General features: G+C 40.4%; 1 protein-coding gene across 1 annotated transcript in view; it reads left to right on the plus strand.

Annotated features, from left to right (window-relative positions):
- The window catches only part of LOC133512059 (potassium voltage-gated channel subfamily H member 7-like), a 54,338-nt gene that overhangs the window by 9,125 nt on the left and 26,796 nt on the right, over nucleotides 1–18,417 (plus strand). The window contains exons 3-6 of the mRNA XM_061841308.1: nucleotides 4,428–4,583; nucleotides 10,288–10,290; nucleotides 14,719–15,156; nucleotides 15,334–15,545. Coding sequence (XP_061697292.1) covers nucleotides 4,428–4,583; nucleotides 10,288–10,290; nucleotides 14,719–15,156; nucleotides 15,334–15,545 — 809 coding nt within the window. The remainder of the gene's footprint in view (nucleotides 1–4,427; nucleotides 4,584–10,287; nucleotides 10,291–14,718; nucleotides 15,157–15,333; nucleotides 15,546–18,417) is intronic.

Raw genomic sequence — 18,417 nt, forward strand, 5'->3', positions numbered from 1 at the left:
GCCCATGATCGCCGGGATAGCTCCAGAAGAGCGTTGTTTGAACGCTAGTGAACGTCAATGATCGCTGGGAATCGGCGGAGAACGCCTGTCCGGAAAAAAAGTTTTGAACATGCACAAAAGTTCTCACCAAGACCAGCGTTCATCAACGTTTAATTTTAAACGCTGCAGAACGTTCAAGAACGTCTGCGGAACGTCTTACTAAGGTTCGGCGAGCGTTGCACGCGTTTGCCTATCATTAGTCAGTCGTAACTCTAGCTTTACTTGGTTGTTACTTAATCGTTTGCTTTGCAGTGAACGACTCACTGGCGACCTGTCAACGCCCACTGAACAATCCCCTAGCGCACACAGCGTGTAACTAAAGTGAAACGAGCATCGTTTGGCGTTGAGCATCATTCGAGCGCTTCCCGAACTTCCATGCATATGGGTATATAAACCGATGCTTTGTAAGCAAGGTCCTTTCAATATTAAGCTACAGTAGAGAACACCTACTATGGAAGATCCAGAAAGCAGCAGTTCGTTTTCGCGGAAAAACTCCACCAGACTATCCTGAACAGCCCAGTCCAGGATCCTGCAATCCTTTCTCTGCTTCTTTTGTCTCTTTGTCAGACCGTCCTCACTGGGGTTTGCAAGGTCTTTAGGGTCCCCAGGTGGTGTCACATGGTGCGTGACTTCGCGGACCTGCTCTTCCTCCTGCTGTTGTTTTTTGCTCCAAACACATTGCTCGTGATGAAAGAGGCTTAGCTTTCTTACTAGCTGCGCTAGTTGCTGAAGTCTGCGCCCTAACTTTTTTTCTTCTCGGCGGCATAATGCTCACTGTTCTAACTCACGACAACAACTGAAGTGACTATGAACTTTCCAATGTTTTAGTGCCGGTTCCACTGTAAAAAATACACGCCAGCAAAACGCTTTTCTGTCGTTATTCACCCATTGGTCACACGTTCAACACGCTCGTCGCGCCCCAATGACGCGTTTGTACACGCTAATGGTTTTTAGGGGTATCTTATTTGGTCTCTGTTACACACTTTTCTCGCATTAGACACACGTTAAGTCATGCGTTAGACACACGTTAATTACACGGCAGATGTTTCATGCGCGTTTGAGAACGCTGAAAAATAGAACGATTGAAATGTTCAGAGGACGTTGACCAGAACGTCATGGTGTGACGGAGCCTTTACAGCGAAGCGGTTGAAGCTTTGAAGTTGTTTTTCTTCTCCTAAAACTCAAGCCTTAGTCAAGGTGGAAGAAATTAAAAATGCTTCTAAATTGCAGTCAGCGATGGCACAAAACTAGAGCAACATGAATTTTAAATTTGAAATTTAAATATCCGCAATAATAGTAGGGAAAGTATTGCACCAATGTATTACGTACTTTTTTTTTTAATCATGCAAACCTGGCACATAAAGGGCAGTGTAAACTTGTTACGCCTACTGTGACCACCGCCAGTGTTAGAACAAGAATTGGAATTCTATTTATATTCAAGTTAAACAATGAAATGAGCACCAAAGCTCGCTCACATCAAGAGGCGGATCCATCATTTTTAAAGATGAATAAAGTAGGCGATCTGAGGTTGCCATGGTGATGATATTGATGCTAGTCTCATTAATCCAACCATCCCATCCCAAAGAGTCGGAATCTGCTATATTAAGGTACATGAATCATATATATTTGCTTTGAGAATTCAAGTAGAGATGTTGTGTTGCATATTATACTCAAAAATATTCCAAAACTGCAAAGTAAAACCCTCGTAATTTCTGTACAGTCTGTGATAAACTTGGCACAAACCCCTTGGAAAAGGATGAAAATTTATAGTGAATCTACAAAATCTAGTCATAAAGTCATGATGATAATAACAGCTGAATAGAGTTTAGCAAAATAATAAAACATTAATAAAAAAAAACCACCTTTCCCCAAAATAAAAAAAACAACAAGCGCCATTTTACACCATATTATGAGATCAGATACACTGTTGATTGCTCAGTTCTCACCGCGTCTCTTTGAAGCATTTTGGCAGAGATGACATTCAGCAGGACACCAGAGGAGTGGACCCCCCCCCCCCCCGTCGCTAAGCCTATAAGCAGCACTGTTGTTTCCTCCTCTGGAAAGAAAACAAGCAAAGACAATTTTCATTTTGGCTGCACAATGAGAACCATTATTGCATTGTGTATAATTATGACTAATACGCCACAGTCAGGCATGTTTGCTGATAAGAAATTCCTACATTTCATATCATAGGCGTGTAGTCAACTGTAATATATTGGTAAAGTAAAATGTGTCATCATATACCCCAGAGCATTTCATGCTGTGTAACCAAAGGCTATTTGTAACGTGGACGCTTAACGCCACAGTCAAAATGTACCATCGGTATCTCCCATCTCAGTCACGGCTGCCGAAAGGTCAACCAAGGGCATGTGGACGTGTTTGTACTTTACATACCTGAAGACATTTTCACATTATCGGAGGGTCATCTTCAGCTCTCTGCGACAGATTGCAATTTAGATTGCCAGAAAAGACAGTGCCAAGGGAGCACTGGCATCTGTTTTCCCACATGTCGAGAACTGTGCTCAACAGCGTGATTTTCAGAGGTTAGACTCGTGGATTCATTTGAAAATTAAAACATATTGCCTTTGTTAAAAGACGAAACAACACCAACATCTCATTAGGTACACTTGCACTGTGTAATGAGATCCAAAAGAAAATATGTACAATGAACCGCCGGATATTCATAAATTCTAATTTTCTTGGGAACCCGTCCTTCTCTTATACACTGAAAAACTCACCTGAGAACCCAAAACATTCCTTTGGTTCTGTCCTGTGGTATTTTGGTCTTAAGGTACTATGTTGGGGTGAGTTGAGGAGCTTCATTTTGATAAAAGTAGTGTTTTGTAGACCTTCACTTACAGAAGAGAAATTCCATACTCTCCCAGACAGCACTAAAATACAGATATTCACATACTGTACATAAAGCCTAAAACAAATCCTATGAAAACAATAAAAATGGAAGTAAGATATAGTGAGGATAAGAATAAAAATAAACCTAAAATACGTTCTAGTAAAATGTGTAAAACATGACTACGTAGATAAGGTCATGATTTTGGATTGGTAATTTAGACAAAAGTAGTGCTTTGAAGTCAGGGATGTGACCTGCTATAGTAACTAACAGAGACTGTAATTTAGAATTAGCCCTGCAAGGCTGAAGGAATGAATAATTTGGGGGTGGGAGGGTTAGGAAAGGCATAAAGAGCTTTCCATTGAAATTCTAGCTCTCCAAATCCATTCCTTATAGTATTTGCGTTCCCGTGACGACAGACAAGATGGCTACGTCGATGTGTGCATCAATAGCCGACAACACGGACTCCGATTAATAAGCTGGGTTGTGGCGGCATCCCAAAAATACTTTGTTAGCGCACACACTTTCAAATCACATCATCATACTGTCAGCGAGGACATCACTTCTGGGAGTTTCGACGTCGAAATCCTTCCAACGCAACTCTGGCATCTAGCAGGAGACCGAGCTTGTTATATTTAGTCAGACAGCAAGTCTACTGCTAATGAATGCTACTGGCAGGGTGTCTGTTGAGCCCTGAGGAGATTACAGAGAACACTGGTAATATGTGTACGTGTGTGTGTGCGTGCGTGTGTGTGTCCCTGTGTGCATATGTCTGTGTGCGTGTCCTCTTTAGGTCAGAGAACCAAAACAAGAGAAACAGAGAGCTACAACAGTGGAGTTTTAGATGGTGCCGTTTTTCTTTCTATAATTTGAGGGCTGTCGATTTAAATGATTACGGTATTACAGACACAGTAGGGTAAAAAAAAAAACAAATTCTAGCACAACATAGCTTCCTCTTGGATCACATGAGGTGTCAGCGTGTTAATATAGCAAACTACATTGCGGTTGTTACTTTTAGGCTCCAGTGAGTAAGATTGGCAGGATGACATGTCTCTAGGCATCAATCGCCCGCGTTCCCTCAGATATAAACAGCACATTTGTGAATTGAGAATATTCCGGGTTCATGTCTAAGTTTAGACGCCGGATGCTTCTCTGCTCTACTGGCTTTTGTGATGCTCACTTGTACTGATTGTTCCTTTGAGCACATTGTAGATTGGCTCCAATTCTCCCCCACCCGCTCGTGATCAATCCTATTCAGCGCCACTGTATGGTGTCTAAAGGCTATATTTCTATATTTCATCTCATTTTGAAGCTATCGAATAAATCTATACTGCAGATGCATATGGTGTAACCCTTAGGGTTTAGCTCAGCTATTCTCATAGGCTCTAATATGCAGGCACTGACCTTTAAATCAGATCAAGTTCTCCTCATTTTTCCTTTAAGATCCACAGGAAAGCAAAGGGATTTTTTTTTCAAAGAGAAGGGTAATGCATGGGTCAAGTGTTTTTTGTATCAGCATTATTCTATCTTTTATTTTCAGGGTCAGACTTCCAGTGTAACATTCACATTATCCCGGTGAAGAATGAGGAGGGTGTGGTGATGATGTTCATCCTGAATTTTGATTACGTTTTGGATGAGGGGAGTGACAACTCCACAGAGAAAATAAGCCCCGCATCGCCTACAAAGTCTGATCAAAGTGAGTATTCACCAAAGTCTCTACTGCGACATAATCCTGTAACACCTTCAAAATATTCCAACAGAGGCAAAAAAAAAAAACAAAAAAAGATACATCTTAACATTTAAGATTGAATACAATCTGTTCACCCATCCTAGTGTTTTTTAACCTCAAAATGATGTTCCAACGTCAAACTGTGGCAATTATCCTGTTTTACAGGTTTGTGCACCTGAAAAATGTGATTAGTAATATTTACAACTATAGACAGCTTTTTCGTCAATAGTTGTTCTTTGTATAAAGATTACAATGCTGATTTGAGAATGCACTTTTGTGTCTTTGGTAAATGCTGTATGGTGTCTTTATGCGCTGAGGACCATCCTCTGGTTTTGTTTTGTTTTTTTATCCTAAGCGATGATACTTGACTATAAATCAGTAAGTGATTTACAGTCTTACAGCTCTTTTCTGTGCAAAACTTTCTCTTTAATTTCTAATCTGTGGTTTTCTGTTTCTAATCAAATTGATTCAAATAAACAATCTCTATTGTTTGTCACATTAAATATTTGAAGGAGACGTACTGGAGTACAGCATTCCCCTGCCCATAAACAAAGAGAACTATACTGTACATGAATTTAAAATGGCCACATGACGTCGCTTTAGTAAAGTCGGTTTATGGTAATCCCAACAAATAATGCTTCCAACATGGCGGGTACAGAAAGTATTACGACAACCTTAAAATTTTCAGGTGTTGTTATATTGCAGCCATTTGCTGAAATCATTTATGTTGATTTTTTTTTACTCATTAATGTACATACAGCACCCAACATTGACAGAAAAAAACAAATTGTTGAAATTTTGGCAGATTTAAAAAAAAAAGAAAAACTGAAAAATCACACAGCCATAAACACTCAGACCCTTTGCTGTGACACTCATACGAAACTCAGGTGCTTTGCATTTTTTCTGATCATTCTTGAGATGGTTCAGCACCTTCATTGGAGTCCAGCTGTGTGTTTGATTATCCATCCATCCATCCATCCATCCATTTTCTTAGCCGCTCATCCTCACAAGGTTCGCGGGGCGTGCTGGAGCCTATCCCAGCTGTCAACTTGCAGGAGGCATGGTACACCCTGAACTGGTTGCCAGCCAATCGCAGTGTTTGAATATGTTGATTGGATTTGTGTAGGAAAGCCAAACACTTGTCATATAAGAATTTACAGCTCACAGTGCATGTCAGAGTAAATGAGAATCATGGGGTGAAGGGAACTGCCTGAAGAGCTCAGAGAGAGAATTGTGGGAAGGCACAGACCTGGCCAAGGTTACAAATACATAATTAAATCTGCTGCACTTAAGTATTCTAAAGAGCACAGTGGCCTCCATATTTCTTAAATGGAAGACGTTTGGGACGACCAGAACCCTTCCCAGAGCTGGCCATCTGGACACATTGAGCAACCTCATCACAGTAAAAGTCTGTTCGCACACATGCAGTGTATGGAGCCAAACACCACCGGCATCCTGTGTGCCATCTTTTGGATTTTTGGAAATTTGTCAGCTCTTAATGAAGCATGAAACTCATCCAGTCTGAAAGCTGAGCTTCTCTCTTAAGACGGCATCACATTTGAGATCAGATCAGATCAGTTCCACATACACCTCCTGTGGCGTTGTTTCTTTAAAGCTCAACCTGCTGGAACCACTCACCATTATAGGACAAGGTCAAATGGATATAGGTATGATTTCCATATACCAATTTTTTGGTGGCTTGGATTAAAATGATCAACTGGCCAAATAGCTTTATGCCAGAGCGGCCCGACTAAAGCCTCTCGTCAGTGAAAAATAAATTAAAAGCCCGCTTGGAAAAAAAACACCTGAAGGACTCCAAGATGATGAGAAATAAGATTCTCTGGTCTGGTTTGAGACTGAGATCAAACTTTTGGGCCTTAATTCTAAGCGGTATGTGTGGAGAAAAACAGGCACTGGGCAGTTCAGTGGCAGCATCAAGCTGCGGGGGTGTTTTTCAGCTGCATAGACATATCCTCAGACTGGGCCGAAGGTTCACCTACCAACAAAACAAAACAAAGATGTCAACAATTTAGCTTTCTTCTATCAACATGACGTGTTGTGTGTACATTGATGATGAAAAAAAAGTAACTTATATGATTTTAATAAATGGTTGTAATATTAAAAGTGAAAAATGTAAGGGGGTCCTGAGTAATTTTTTTCAACCTACTGCATATGTGCACAATAACAGCGGAGTAACACATCTACAGTATACAGGTATAGACAATATATATATATATATATATATATATATATATATATATATATATATATATATATATATATATATATTAACCTTTGTGAAGAATAACAAATATTAGTATGCGGGTTAGTGGGGAGTAACGTGTGACTATCTCAGTGTGTATTAATATGTTTGTATTACACTGCCCCAAAGTGGCCGCGGTGTGCACACCAGAAGGAGTAGCTTAATGTCCACTGAAGCAAAAAAAAAAAAAAAAAAAATACAGCGGACCCCATTTCGTGTCATGTCATGCCATTACTGTCTTCTTAGAAGGTAAAATATTATGACGTCAGCTGCACGGTGGCTCAGCGAGAAAGCGTTGGACTCAGAGTTCTGAGGACCCGGGTTCAATCCTGGCCCTCCCTGTGTGGTGTTTGCATGTTCTCCCCGTGACTCCGTGGATGTTCTCCGGACAATTCCGTTTCCTCTCACATCCCAAAAACATGCAAAATTAATTGGACACTCTAAATTGCCCCCTAGTGTGATTGTGAGTGCAGCTGTTTGTCTCAATGTGCCCTGCGATTGGCTGGCAGCCAGTTCAGGCTGCGGCCTGCCTCCTGCCCGTTGACAGCTGACAAAGGCTCCAGCACTTTCGCTCCCTTGTGAGGATAGGCGGCTAAGAAAATAGATGGATGGATGGATGGATGGATGGATAGATAATATAGAGTGCTATTTTTCCTGCTAAAAAAAAAACAATTACATTGTTTTGTTTTTATTTTAGGGGTGAGCTGGAACGGATTAAAAGTATTTCTATTTTTTCCATTGGACAAAGATGATTTGAAATATGAGTGTTTTTTGTATGAAAATTGTCACAAAATGAATTCAACTCATATCTTGAGGCAAAACTGTTTATCCCCGACTGCAGCTCAACAGCAGGTTAAGAACCTCTGAGGCCGTCACACTGCCGCAATGCATTACAGTGTAATTTACGCTATCTATGACAAGTTTTCTCAAAACAGGACCCTCAGACTGTTCAAAGGTTTTGGGCGGCAGATGATTATTTTGCTCAACAACCTGAAGTTTTTATGGGTAAGGCTTTATCACTCTTCAAAAAAATCTTCAGAAATAGCAAAAAAGAAAGGGTATCGTGACTTTGAGGACACCCTGTATTGAGGTGTAAAAACATACAGGAGTGTCACTATTAAGCCAAAGATAAAGTAAGACACAGCTGCTCAACTTGTGCAAAATGTTGCTGTCTCACAAGTGCCTATGTTTTGTGCAGTTTTAGAAATTATGATTTTGGTTATCTTGTGATTTAGGCAACATCAGCGGAACTTGACTTTTGAGGTTTCATTGTGAAATTATCTCATTGCATCTTATGTTGCCCTTTGGAGAGCATATATATTAAAAAAAATAATTGAAAAAAATCCCTTCTAACCATATTGGATGTATATTGCACTAAAATGGTTATTTCATTTGAAAATCAATAAAATGCTACATCACTTTTTGTTTTTGTTAGCCCCAAAAATATACAGTCTAGGAGTGCTTAACATAATGCTTTTTAAAGATCCCACATGAATTATTCACAAAACTCATTACATTATTTATCTTGTTTGTGAATGTTGTCGTATAGAAAAGATTCACAGGGTGCGCACGGGGGAAGAAATGATCTGCTAACATGGCCAGATCTTGTTTTTCTTAATGACACCATCTGTAAGTGGATGTCTTTAGGGAAGCTCTATAGCCCTCATCTATTTTTATTTATTTATCTGTGTTGGTATGAATGCCAGGAGATTTAAATATCACGAGTCTACTCTCCAGCTCCTCTCTGATTGGAGGCCCTCAGCACCCCATTCACTGACTGAATCTCAGCTATCCTTTTCATTCAGCGTGAATTGCTCTGGCATTCAGTTTATGCTGTGCCTTGTGAATGTAAATATTTATGCATGGGTGTGTGTGCGCGCGCGGGCACGCACCGGCACGTGTTTGCGCACGCAAAGCTAACACGACTAATCACATTTGATTGCTTGTGAACGCACTTCAGCAAAGGGGATCTGTGGGTAGCTGATGTGACAGCTTCTGATGGAATATGATCTGCTCGGTTTACACTGAAGGTGCCTTTGGAGTCACATATTAACATTGTTCACTAACATCAGGATCACTTTTCTCTCATTTTTCATCTGCAACATATGGTAACAGTTAGGAAGAAAGCGCGACGATGTGAGAAATCAGAAGAAAATGACATTGGACTATACTGGTGTGTAAATTGAATGCCCACTGGAATGCTTCACCACATCATAAAGCTTTGGTTTGCTATTGATGGTAAAATAGCAGACTTAAAGGCAAACATTATTTTTACTCTTGACTTAACTGCTCATTCTGAAACACTGAAAGAAATGAGCCCCTCCTCAGGTAGCATTAAATTCAAGCAAGATGTACTTTAAACTGTAATTACCTCTATTCAAGGATGCAATACAAAGAGTTCTTGGTCTACGACTGAGATCCGTTCCTACAATAGTGACTTAACTCGAATTTCGACTTAAGTCGGATTCCACCATTAAAGTCAGAATTTAAATCAAAATACTTTGTATAAAAAACAAAAATATTGAAATAAACAAGATGATGTACTTAGCATTACTGCTGAGAGGTGGATGGAGAAGAAGAAAGGGAGGCTGTGCTTAGCTATTGTGAAGGAACCTGGTCTTCAATCCTCTCCATCTCGACTAGTATCAAAGAACCTTGTTTTGTGATCATTGTATCCAACATAGGAACGAAACCCTTCACATGTGCTAAAATACAGGCTTTTTCTTTAATAATTGTTACCACGGTCGATTGACTGAAGCCTTGGTCGTGTTGGTGTCTCTCCTTTCTCAAATCGTTTTATGATCTTGAGCTTCATTTCCATGATAATGACATTTCCTTTGGCTACAGAAGCATTTGTATAAGACACAGTTTTCTTCTTTGGGGCGATAATGTCTAAAAAGGAGGGGAAAAAATGTGAAGATACTCCCGGGGCACAAACACAGACAAGCATTAGCCAGACAAAAAGGCTGACGGGGACGGGCATTGTAAAGTCGAAACGTTTTAGGTCAAGACCGTCTCAACCCGAGGACTCCCTGCAGTTTCCACATAAATACTAGAGCTGAGCCCATTGGGTTTTTGTTGCAGGCCTAAACAGCAGCACTTACCAAGTCACGTAAGAAGTCTAGATTTGGTAGGTGATTGCTAGATAGAGCTCTAAACAAGAGGCATATGACGACATGTACACCAGGTTGGATACGAAAGAGGGAGAAAAGGATCTCTACATGTTGGCCAGACAGAGGAATAGAAATGGGAAGGATGTGCAGCAAGTAAAGGTGATTAAGGATAGCGATGGAAATATGTTGACTAGTACCAGTAGTGTGCTAAGTAGTGGGAAAGAATACTTTGAGAAGTTGAAGAATGAAGAAAATGAGAGAAGGAAGAGTAAAAGAGGCAAGTGTGATTGACCAGGAAGTAGCAATGATTAGTAAGGGGGAAGTTAGAAAGGCACTGAACAGAATGAAAAATAGAAAGACAGTTGGTCCTGAGGACATACCAGTGGAGGTATGGAAGCAATTTGGAGAGGTGACTGTGGAGTTTTTCACCAACTTATTCAATAGAATACTAGCAGAAGTGAGGATGCCAGAAGAATGGCGGAAAGGTGTGCTAGTCCCTATTTTTAAGAACAAAGGCGATATTCAGAGCTGTGGAAGCTGTAGAGGAATAAACATGATGAGCCACACAATTAAGTTATGGGAAAGAGTAGTGGAGGCTAGACTTAGGAAAGAAGTACCTGCGAGCAACAGTATGGTTTCATGCCGAGAAAGAATACCATAGATGGATTATTTGCCTTGAGGATGCTATTGGAAAAGTACAGAGAAGGTCAGAAGGAGGTATATTGTGTCTTTGTAGACCTAGACAAAGCCTATGACAGAGTACCAAGAGAGGAACTGTGATACTGCATGCGCAAGTCTGGTGTGGCGGAGAAATATGTTGGAATAGTACAGGACATGTATGAGGTCAGCAGAACAGCGGTGAGGTGTGCCGTTGGTGTGGCAGAGGGATTTAAGGTGAAGGTGGGACTGCATCAGGGCTGAGCCCCTTCCTGTTTGTGGTAGTAATGGATAGGCTGACAGATGAGGTTAGACTGGAATCCCCTTGGACTATAATGTTCGCAGATGATATTGTGATCTACAGTGAAAACAGGGAGTCTGCAGAGGAACATTTAGAAAGATGGAGGCACGCACTGGACAGGAGAGGAATGAAGATTAGCCAAAGTAAAACAGAATATATGTGCATGAATGTGAGGGGTAGAGGAGGAGTGAAGCTTCAGTTAGAAGAGATAGCGAGGGTGGACGACTTCAAATACTTGGGGTCAACAATACAGTACAATGGAGAGTGTGTAAGGAAGTGAAGAAACGGGTCCAAGCAGGGTGGAACAATTGGCGGAAGGTGTCTGGTGTTCTATGTGATAGAAGAGTATTGGCCAGGATGAAGGTCAAAGTTCATAAAACACTGGTGAGGCCGGCCATGATGTAGGGATTAGAGACGGTGGCACTAAATAAACAACAGGAAGCAGAACTGGAGGTAGTAGAAATGAAGATGCAGAGGTTCTCGCTTGGAGTGAACAGGTCGGATAGGATTAGAAAGGAGCTCATTTGAGGGACAGCCAAAGTTGGATGTTTTGGAGACAAGGTTGTCGAGCACAGACTTCGATGGTTTAGACATGTTCAGAGATGAGAGAGTGAGTATATTGGTAGAAGGATGCTGAGGATGGGGCTGCCGGGCATTAGAGTGAGAGGAAGACCAAAGAAAAGTTTGATGGATGTTGTGAGGGAGGACATGAGGACAGTGGGAGTCAAAGAAGAAGATGCACGATATAGGCTTAGATGGAAAAAGATGACACGCCGTGGCGACCCCTAACGGGACAAGCTGAAAGGAAAAGAAGAAGAAGAAGCTAGATAGAGCTCTGAGCTAGAGTAGATACACTTACGCTACAGCTACAGTGTTATGTGGCCATTTCTTTTTCTCTCCACTTGACTTAATAAAATGGCTCACAAGAGTCTCTATTAGTGGACAAGTGAGTGATGACCGAATCCCATCCATCTTTTCTCACGATCCTCATTAGGTCCACTGGTGAGCTGCTGTCTATCCCAGCTTACTTGGGTGGAGTTCACCATGCACTGGTGGCTGAGCAAATGACCAAAAATATGAATGACCTAATCATCAGAATAATGGTATTTTGTGGTAGTTTTGAGCTGTATTTATACTATTATGGTCAATACAAACCACCTACATTGAAAATGTGTATTTAATAATTGACATAGTTGTTAATGTCCCTATACTATTCTATTGGTAATGAGTTTTACCTGAGAGTGGATCACAAAATTCTTATAGCTGACTTCAGCTAGCATGATAAAAATAAATTCAGGCCATTTTACATCATTTTTTGTAATTTGTGTTTGACTAGAGATTTTAGCTCGCATATTTTCCCAAATAGCTATTGAAGGCAATTTCCCAGATCTGGAACGGCAAAACTTCTTGTGTTATGACATAATCCACGACCAACGATTTGATCAAGGATAGCCATTCAACGTCAAAATGAAAAGTCTAGCATGTTTGATTTGGTTTGGAGATTTTTTTATATGTAGCTTTACATATCAAAACTTTTCCGGCAGTGGACTTGGACGTGGATCAAAACAATTGCGTATTGCACTTGCCCTTTTGCCTCCCGTGCTTGCCTTGGTCATCATACATGGTCGCTGTTGGCAAACGTAAGTGCTAGCAATTGCTTGCTCGAGTACATAACTTTATGTTGCCTGATTGTCAGCTCCGCTGTATTAGAATTACATGAACATTTTCTGGTTCTGCCTCTTTGATGCTGTTTGATTTGACAAGATAAAGCCAAGATCACGAAAGAGAGGGCATGCCGCTATCGGAATGCATGTCATGTAGTGTTGCCCCTGTCTGGGTGAGATATGGCAAGATTTGATGTATGGCAGTAGTCTGATATAGTGCAATTGTGAAAGACCAAATTTGTTTGGTAGTCTTATGCAGGCAAAGGAGAGCTTTTTCTCCCTCTTTTATTTAAACTGACTACATCATTAATTAGGTGCTACTATGAAGGTAAATAAAGTGATGAAATCCTTTGGATTGTTTATACCTAAAGTGAAACCCGCAAAAGTGAATACACACACGTTCTGATAAACAGGCCAAATTTGAGCACAGATATCTTCCGGATAAAATGACAATGAAAATTCCAGTTACTCTGTGAAAAGTGCTATATACATCAAATTAACTTAAGGATGTTTCCACTGACAACCCCAATGGTTTTTCCTTAATTTTGTCCAAATTGTCAAGGTGTGGGTTAATAATGAACCCCCAGATATTTATGTTTCAGCTTTTGCAAATATGCTAATCTCATTAAAAAAAAAATCTTTTTACCCAGGCCAAATCAAATCTTTTTTTTTTTTGAAGTGTTAAAAAGCTTAATATAGGCAACAATAGTGGTTTGCTGCCATCATGTGGCGTCTTTATAACAAGGGAACTATGTTGAAACAAGTTGAGCGCTTCAATGAGATGAAAGTGGTGCGTTGCTGCTCTCTTGTGGCATCTTGGTGCCACTGACCAATAATATTGCAGTGGAGGCACTTCAGTGAAACAATAGTTGTGCTTTGTCACCATCCTGTGGCATCTTGGTGTCCCGGAACTAAGTTCAAGAGGACATATTTTACCAAAGCAACTTTTGTAGTACAGGATTTGGGATGCAATATTTTCTATGTGGTGGTTCAGTAAACATGTAAAATACGAATTAAAATCGACCTACCATTCCAGAGCTCAGACATTTTTTCTGCCAAGAAGCCTGAAGTCTGGTCATTTGAATTTCTCGACCTTATCTACCTCACTAACAAGGATTCTCTGCCTTCCCTTTTCACCTGCAAGCCAGCGCTGTCAAAAAATGAGTTGAGGAGCTTCATTTACACATACTGTAACTAGTGCTTTGTACGGTGGCACATCTGGTTAAGGCATTGGCGTCACAGTTCTGAGAACCGGGGTTCAAATCCTGGCTCCACCTGTGTGGTATTTTCATGTTCTCCTTGTGGCTACGTAGGTTTTCTCCGGGCACTCTGTTCTTCTCCTGCATCCCATAAATGTGCATTAATTAGAGACTCCAACTTGCCCTGAGGTGTGATTGGGAGTGTGGATGTTTGTTTGTCTCTATGTGCCCAGCGATTGGCTGGCAACCAGTTCAGAGTGTACCCCACCTCCTGCCTAATGACAGGTGGGATACGCTTGTGACCCTTGTGAGGATAAGTGGCTGATGAGGTGGTTAAAGATTTTTATGGCTTCACAGTCATAGCAGCCCTCTAAGGGAAACCGTAACTAGAATGTGATCCATGACAAAAATGAGTTTGGCTCCCCCCTTTTTATGGTGTCTTTCTGGGTTATCTGAGAGAAATATAAGTTTAAGTAGCATCTTGTCCCGTCCCCAGCAAGCTAACATCTACCTGGCCTGCTCCCTGGACAACAATGCCTCAGCTTTGAGTTCTCTGAAGCCTGAATATTACGTCCAGTCAATTTATACAATCTATAGCCTCACCAAAATTTGTCAATGTCGACGTATTTCCTTCTGTCCAAGTCCGGAATACATGCACAAATCATATTCAATGGAACTGAGTTCTTTTCAGTTAAATGGCAAATTGTCAATTTGAAAATAAAAATACTTTCAATTAATAATAATAATAAAAAATGTGACAGCTTTGTTACATTTTTTGTCTATACTGAAGTCATATAAACTGATTTGTTTCCCCTTCGTGGGAGTTTCATTCCCCTCCATTAAAATGTCATCCCTCCTATGCCTTGTTAATTTAACATTTCTTGTGAATTCTTGCCTATTTTTAGGGAGCAGATTTTTCCGCTTCCGCCAGGCTGCCTTGAGCTTAATGAATACCAACAAGCAATCTCTTCCACAAGAGGACCCAGATGCTGTGATGGTGGACTCACCCAAAGACACTGAGGACTCGGTAGCCCTGCAGAGTTTCCCCTCACCCACGAAGAGCATTTGCAGTCCCATTGAGGCCAATGACACCCACGCTCTCATCAGCTCCAGTCACCAGTCCTCCCAGGCCAGCATAGCTCCTGAACCACTGGACCATTCGTCCCCCAAACTCCTGTGGGAAAAGCTGTACCAGACGGAGGTGCACCAGTCCTCTACCTCCCTGTCCAATACCTTTCCAAGAGGAAGCATCACGAGCATGAGGCGAGCGTCGTCTGTTCATGAGATTGAAGGGTACAGCTCCAGTTCCAAAAGTATATTCAGGGACCGTCATACAAATGAAGGTATGCGCGCTATGTATTTACACCTATTTACACAATCTTAATATTGGGTCATTTTACATTCATACATCATGTAACTGCCTGTCCACTAATCTATACAAATACACATCAGTCCGCCAACATGTATCGACCCATTCACATTCACACAAAATTGTGTGTCTATTCCTTCCAAATCACCAGGTCCATTTAATCACGTGAAGTCCAGCCTGCTCGGCTCCACGTCGGATTCCAACATAAACAAGTACAGCACCATCAACAAAATCCCTCTGATAGCCCTAACCTTTTCGGAAGGTAATGACAAGAAGAATCACTCCCCTCCAACATCGGAGAAAACAATCATTGCTCCAAAGGTCAAAGACAGGACGCACAACGTCACAGAAAAAGTGACACAGGTGAGCAATTAAAGGTGCTTTTTTTTTTAATGGTGAAACATCAACCCACGACTGATCCTTTATTTGAAATTGCTCTTTGGTGGCAATTCACAGATTTCCCAGAAAAAGTCAGAGACCCTGGTTTAGCGGTGCTTTGTTTGTGGGCTTGGGAATCTGCCAAAGCCCCAGCGGAGGAGCGCTGACATTCAGAAAAAGAGAGGGGTCGTTCCTGAAAAGCGCAGAAATAATAATGAGCCTGTTCTCATTTGTGTTCAGGGCTTTATAACAGAAATATCCAAAGCAAGAATATTTGTTTTGACTTGCAAACTAAACTGTAAGATTGCAGCTGGCAATCATGTACCTGGAAGAATATTTACATATACAGTACATAGAACACATCATAAGATAAATACAGTGGGGTACACAGTTGCACTTTTAGAAAAAATTAAGTCAAGTGTTTATGGTTATTTGATTATGGTAATAGACTATCAGTCAAAATGAGATTAAAAAAATATATGTTATTTTTGCATTTTTGTCCCAAAAAAAAAAGTTGGAGATGGAACTATGAGGTGCCATCCAAGGTAAAAAAAAAATTACATTGGTCACACAAAAAAATAAATATATCACCTACCTATAAATGTCTAACTCAAGCAAAAAAAAAAAACACTCTGACAGAAGAAAGCGCTTTTATTGTCATTATTGTAAGACAAGTTTTAGTGAAAAATAACTTTTTATGTCCTGCATGTGACAGGTTTTTTGATTGTGATACAGTGTGAGATTTCTTTGAGTGTGTACATGTGTTTGCGTGAATGTTATGTGTGCGTGTGCACTTGTGTGTGAGTTTCAGGTGAGTGTGAGAATATTTCTGGTGATTGTGAGTGGCTTATTCAGTGTGAGAGGATGGAGTGGGTTTCCTAGGCGAAAATGTTTTCTGGTGAGTGTGGGATGTTTTTTATTTATTTTATTTTTTTTTGCTTGTGGGTTTTTTGTTGTATGAGTTTTTTTGGATTGAGGTGGGGATGTTTTTTGCTGGGTGTGAAAGTTTTTGGGGTCGCATTAGAGGCTTAAACCAGGTTCGGAGGAAGTATTGACCGATGCGAGGTGAGCACAAGAGTATTGGTAATTGCTTGAAGCACACCAACCAAACTCTGGGAGCCATCATGTATTTCACTCGAAATATTGCACATTCTTTATAATCCGTTTCATATTTAACTGATATTGTATCATTTTAATTAATAAACAACCATAAAAATAGGAGACAATAAATTTGATCCTATGTTGAATTTAATAATTCCGTATAGGATCAAATAAAGTGGTACATTCAGAAACAAGTTTAATTCGCTCAAATACACTCGTAGCTCAAAACATCGTCGTACCAGGGCGGCACCGACTGCTGGAGACAAATTTCTTGTGTGTTGTTACACACTTGGCCAACAAAGCTGATTATGATTCTGATCTCTAATCATCATTCCCCAATTTAACAGTCATGGAAATACCATTACTCCACTGCAAACCTTCCACCACCACCACCATAACCCCACCCAAATAATAATAATGTACTTTATAAAAGTAGTGTGATAGCATAATTAAATCGAACGTAATGAATTCAACGTTTTTGCATCATGATTAAACATCGCAATTCAATTCACTGTGCTGCTCTTTCTGGTGTGCCCACATTGGCCACTAGGAGCCAGTGTTATGCAGTCATGATAACGCAAACCCAAAAAAACCATTGTACTTCTACTATTACTGTAACTGACACAGTAAGATGCAATCATATTTGTATTTTTTTTATGCAGGATAAAGAATATATGTGTTGTATCATCTGCCTACATGAGTTCCGCCACCATTTGAATTGAATTATCTGTAGCCAAAATCGCAACTATCGATGCTAACAATGTCAATAGCATTTTCTGTTTTTGTTAGCATTAAGATAGTAGGCTATTCTTTAACACGACATAATTTGGTTGCTTTAAAATGTAATTGTCATTGTTTTATGTTTAATTTGACAGTAAATTTCAACTGGAAGTGCCATTAAAACAAACACCCGAAAGCTTCCTTTTAGCTGACTTGTTCAATTTTTGCCGAACTGCTGCTTATTGGAACATGAATTGAATTGAGTTCACTACCACCATACAAAGTTTGGTATCTCAAGTTTGTGTTTGTAAATCAAAGCAAAAAATATTTGGCTGAATGACAGCTGGTATCTTGAAAAACTCTTAAGTCGGGTCACTCGTATCGCAAGGCACCACTTATTTCCACCACTGTATAAGAAAACCCTTTGAAGGCTCTAGTTGCACAGGAATATAATACTGGTTGGGATGGCTGATATCAGTCTTTAATGCATCCCACATATATAGATGAACAAGCCATCGTCATGATTAAACGCTCCTTCTCCCTGTTGACCCAAGTTCCGTGTTAGGAGACGCCACTGAGACATGAGCGAGTGATCTTCATCTTGACTCTAGTGTATAATTCATGGGTTGAAAATAGAGGAATGTGCAGTGAATAGAAAGACCCCTTTGCTGCTCACAACTTCACTTTGGCACATTGTTTTATGACAAAGGAGAGTCTTTGTCATCCACGGCTTATTAGGCCAAAACAGGGGACGATCCAGGACACTGAATAATTTACAATCCAGACAGAATAAAACTTGGTTGCTTAGTTTTAGTAGGGTTTTTTTATATATATATATTATTATTCTCTAAAGTCACAAGCTGTGCAAGTACATCTAGCTGTGTTCCAAGTGTCCAAAACACACGGGCTCTAAATGTCAGCGCGGTGTTGTACAGCACCGGCAAACATTCTGCCTTCATTTATAATTGTTTTGCATTGTCGAGCACCATAGTCATTTCCAAGTCAGCCCATTGTTGTCGCTAATGTGGACCACTGC

This window comes from Syngnathoides biaculeatus, chromosome 14 (assembly GCF_019802595.1).
Source record: "Syngnathoides biaculeatus isolate LvHL_M chromosome 14, ASM1980259v1, whole genome shotgun sequence".
Lineage (NCBI taxonomy): Eukaryota > Metazoa > Chordata > Actinopteri > Syngnathiformes > Syngnathidae > Syngnathoides > Syngnathoides biaculeatus.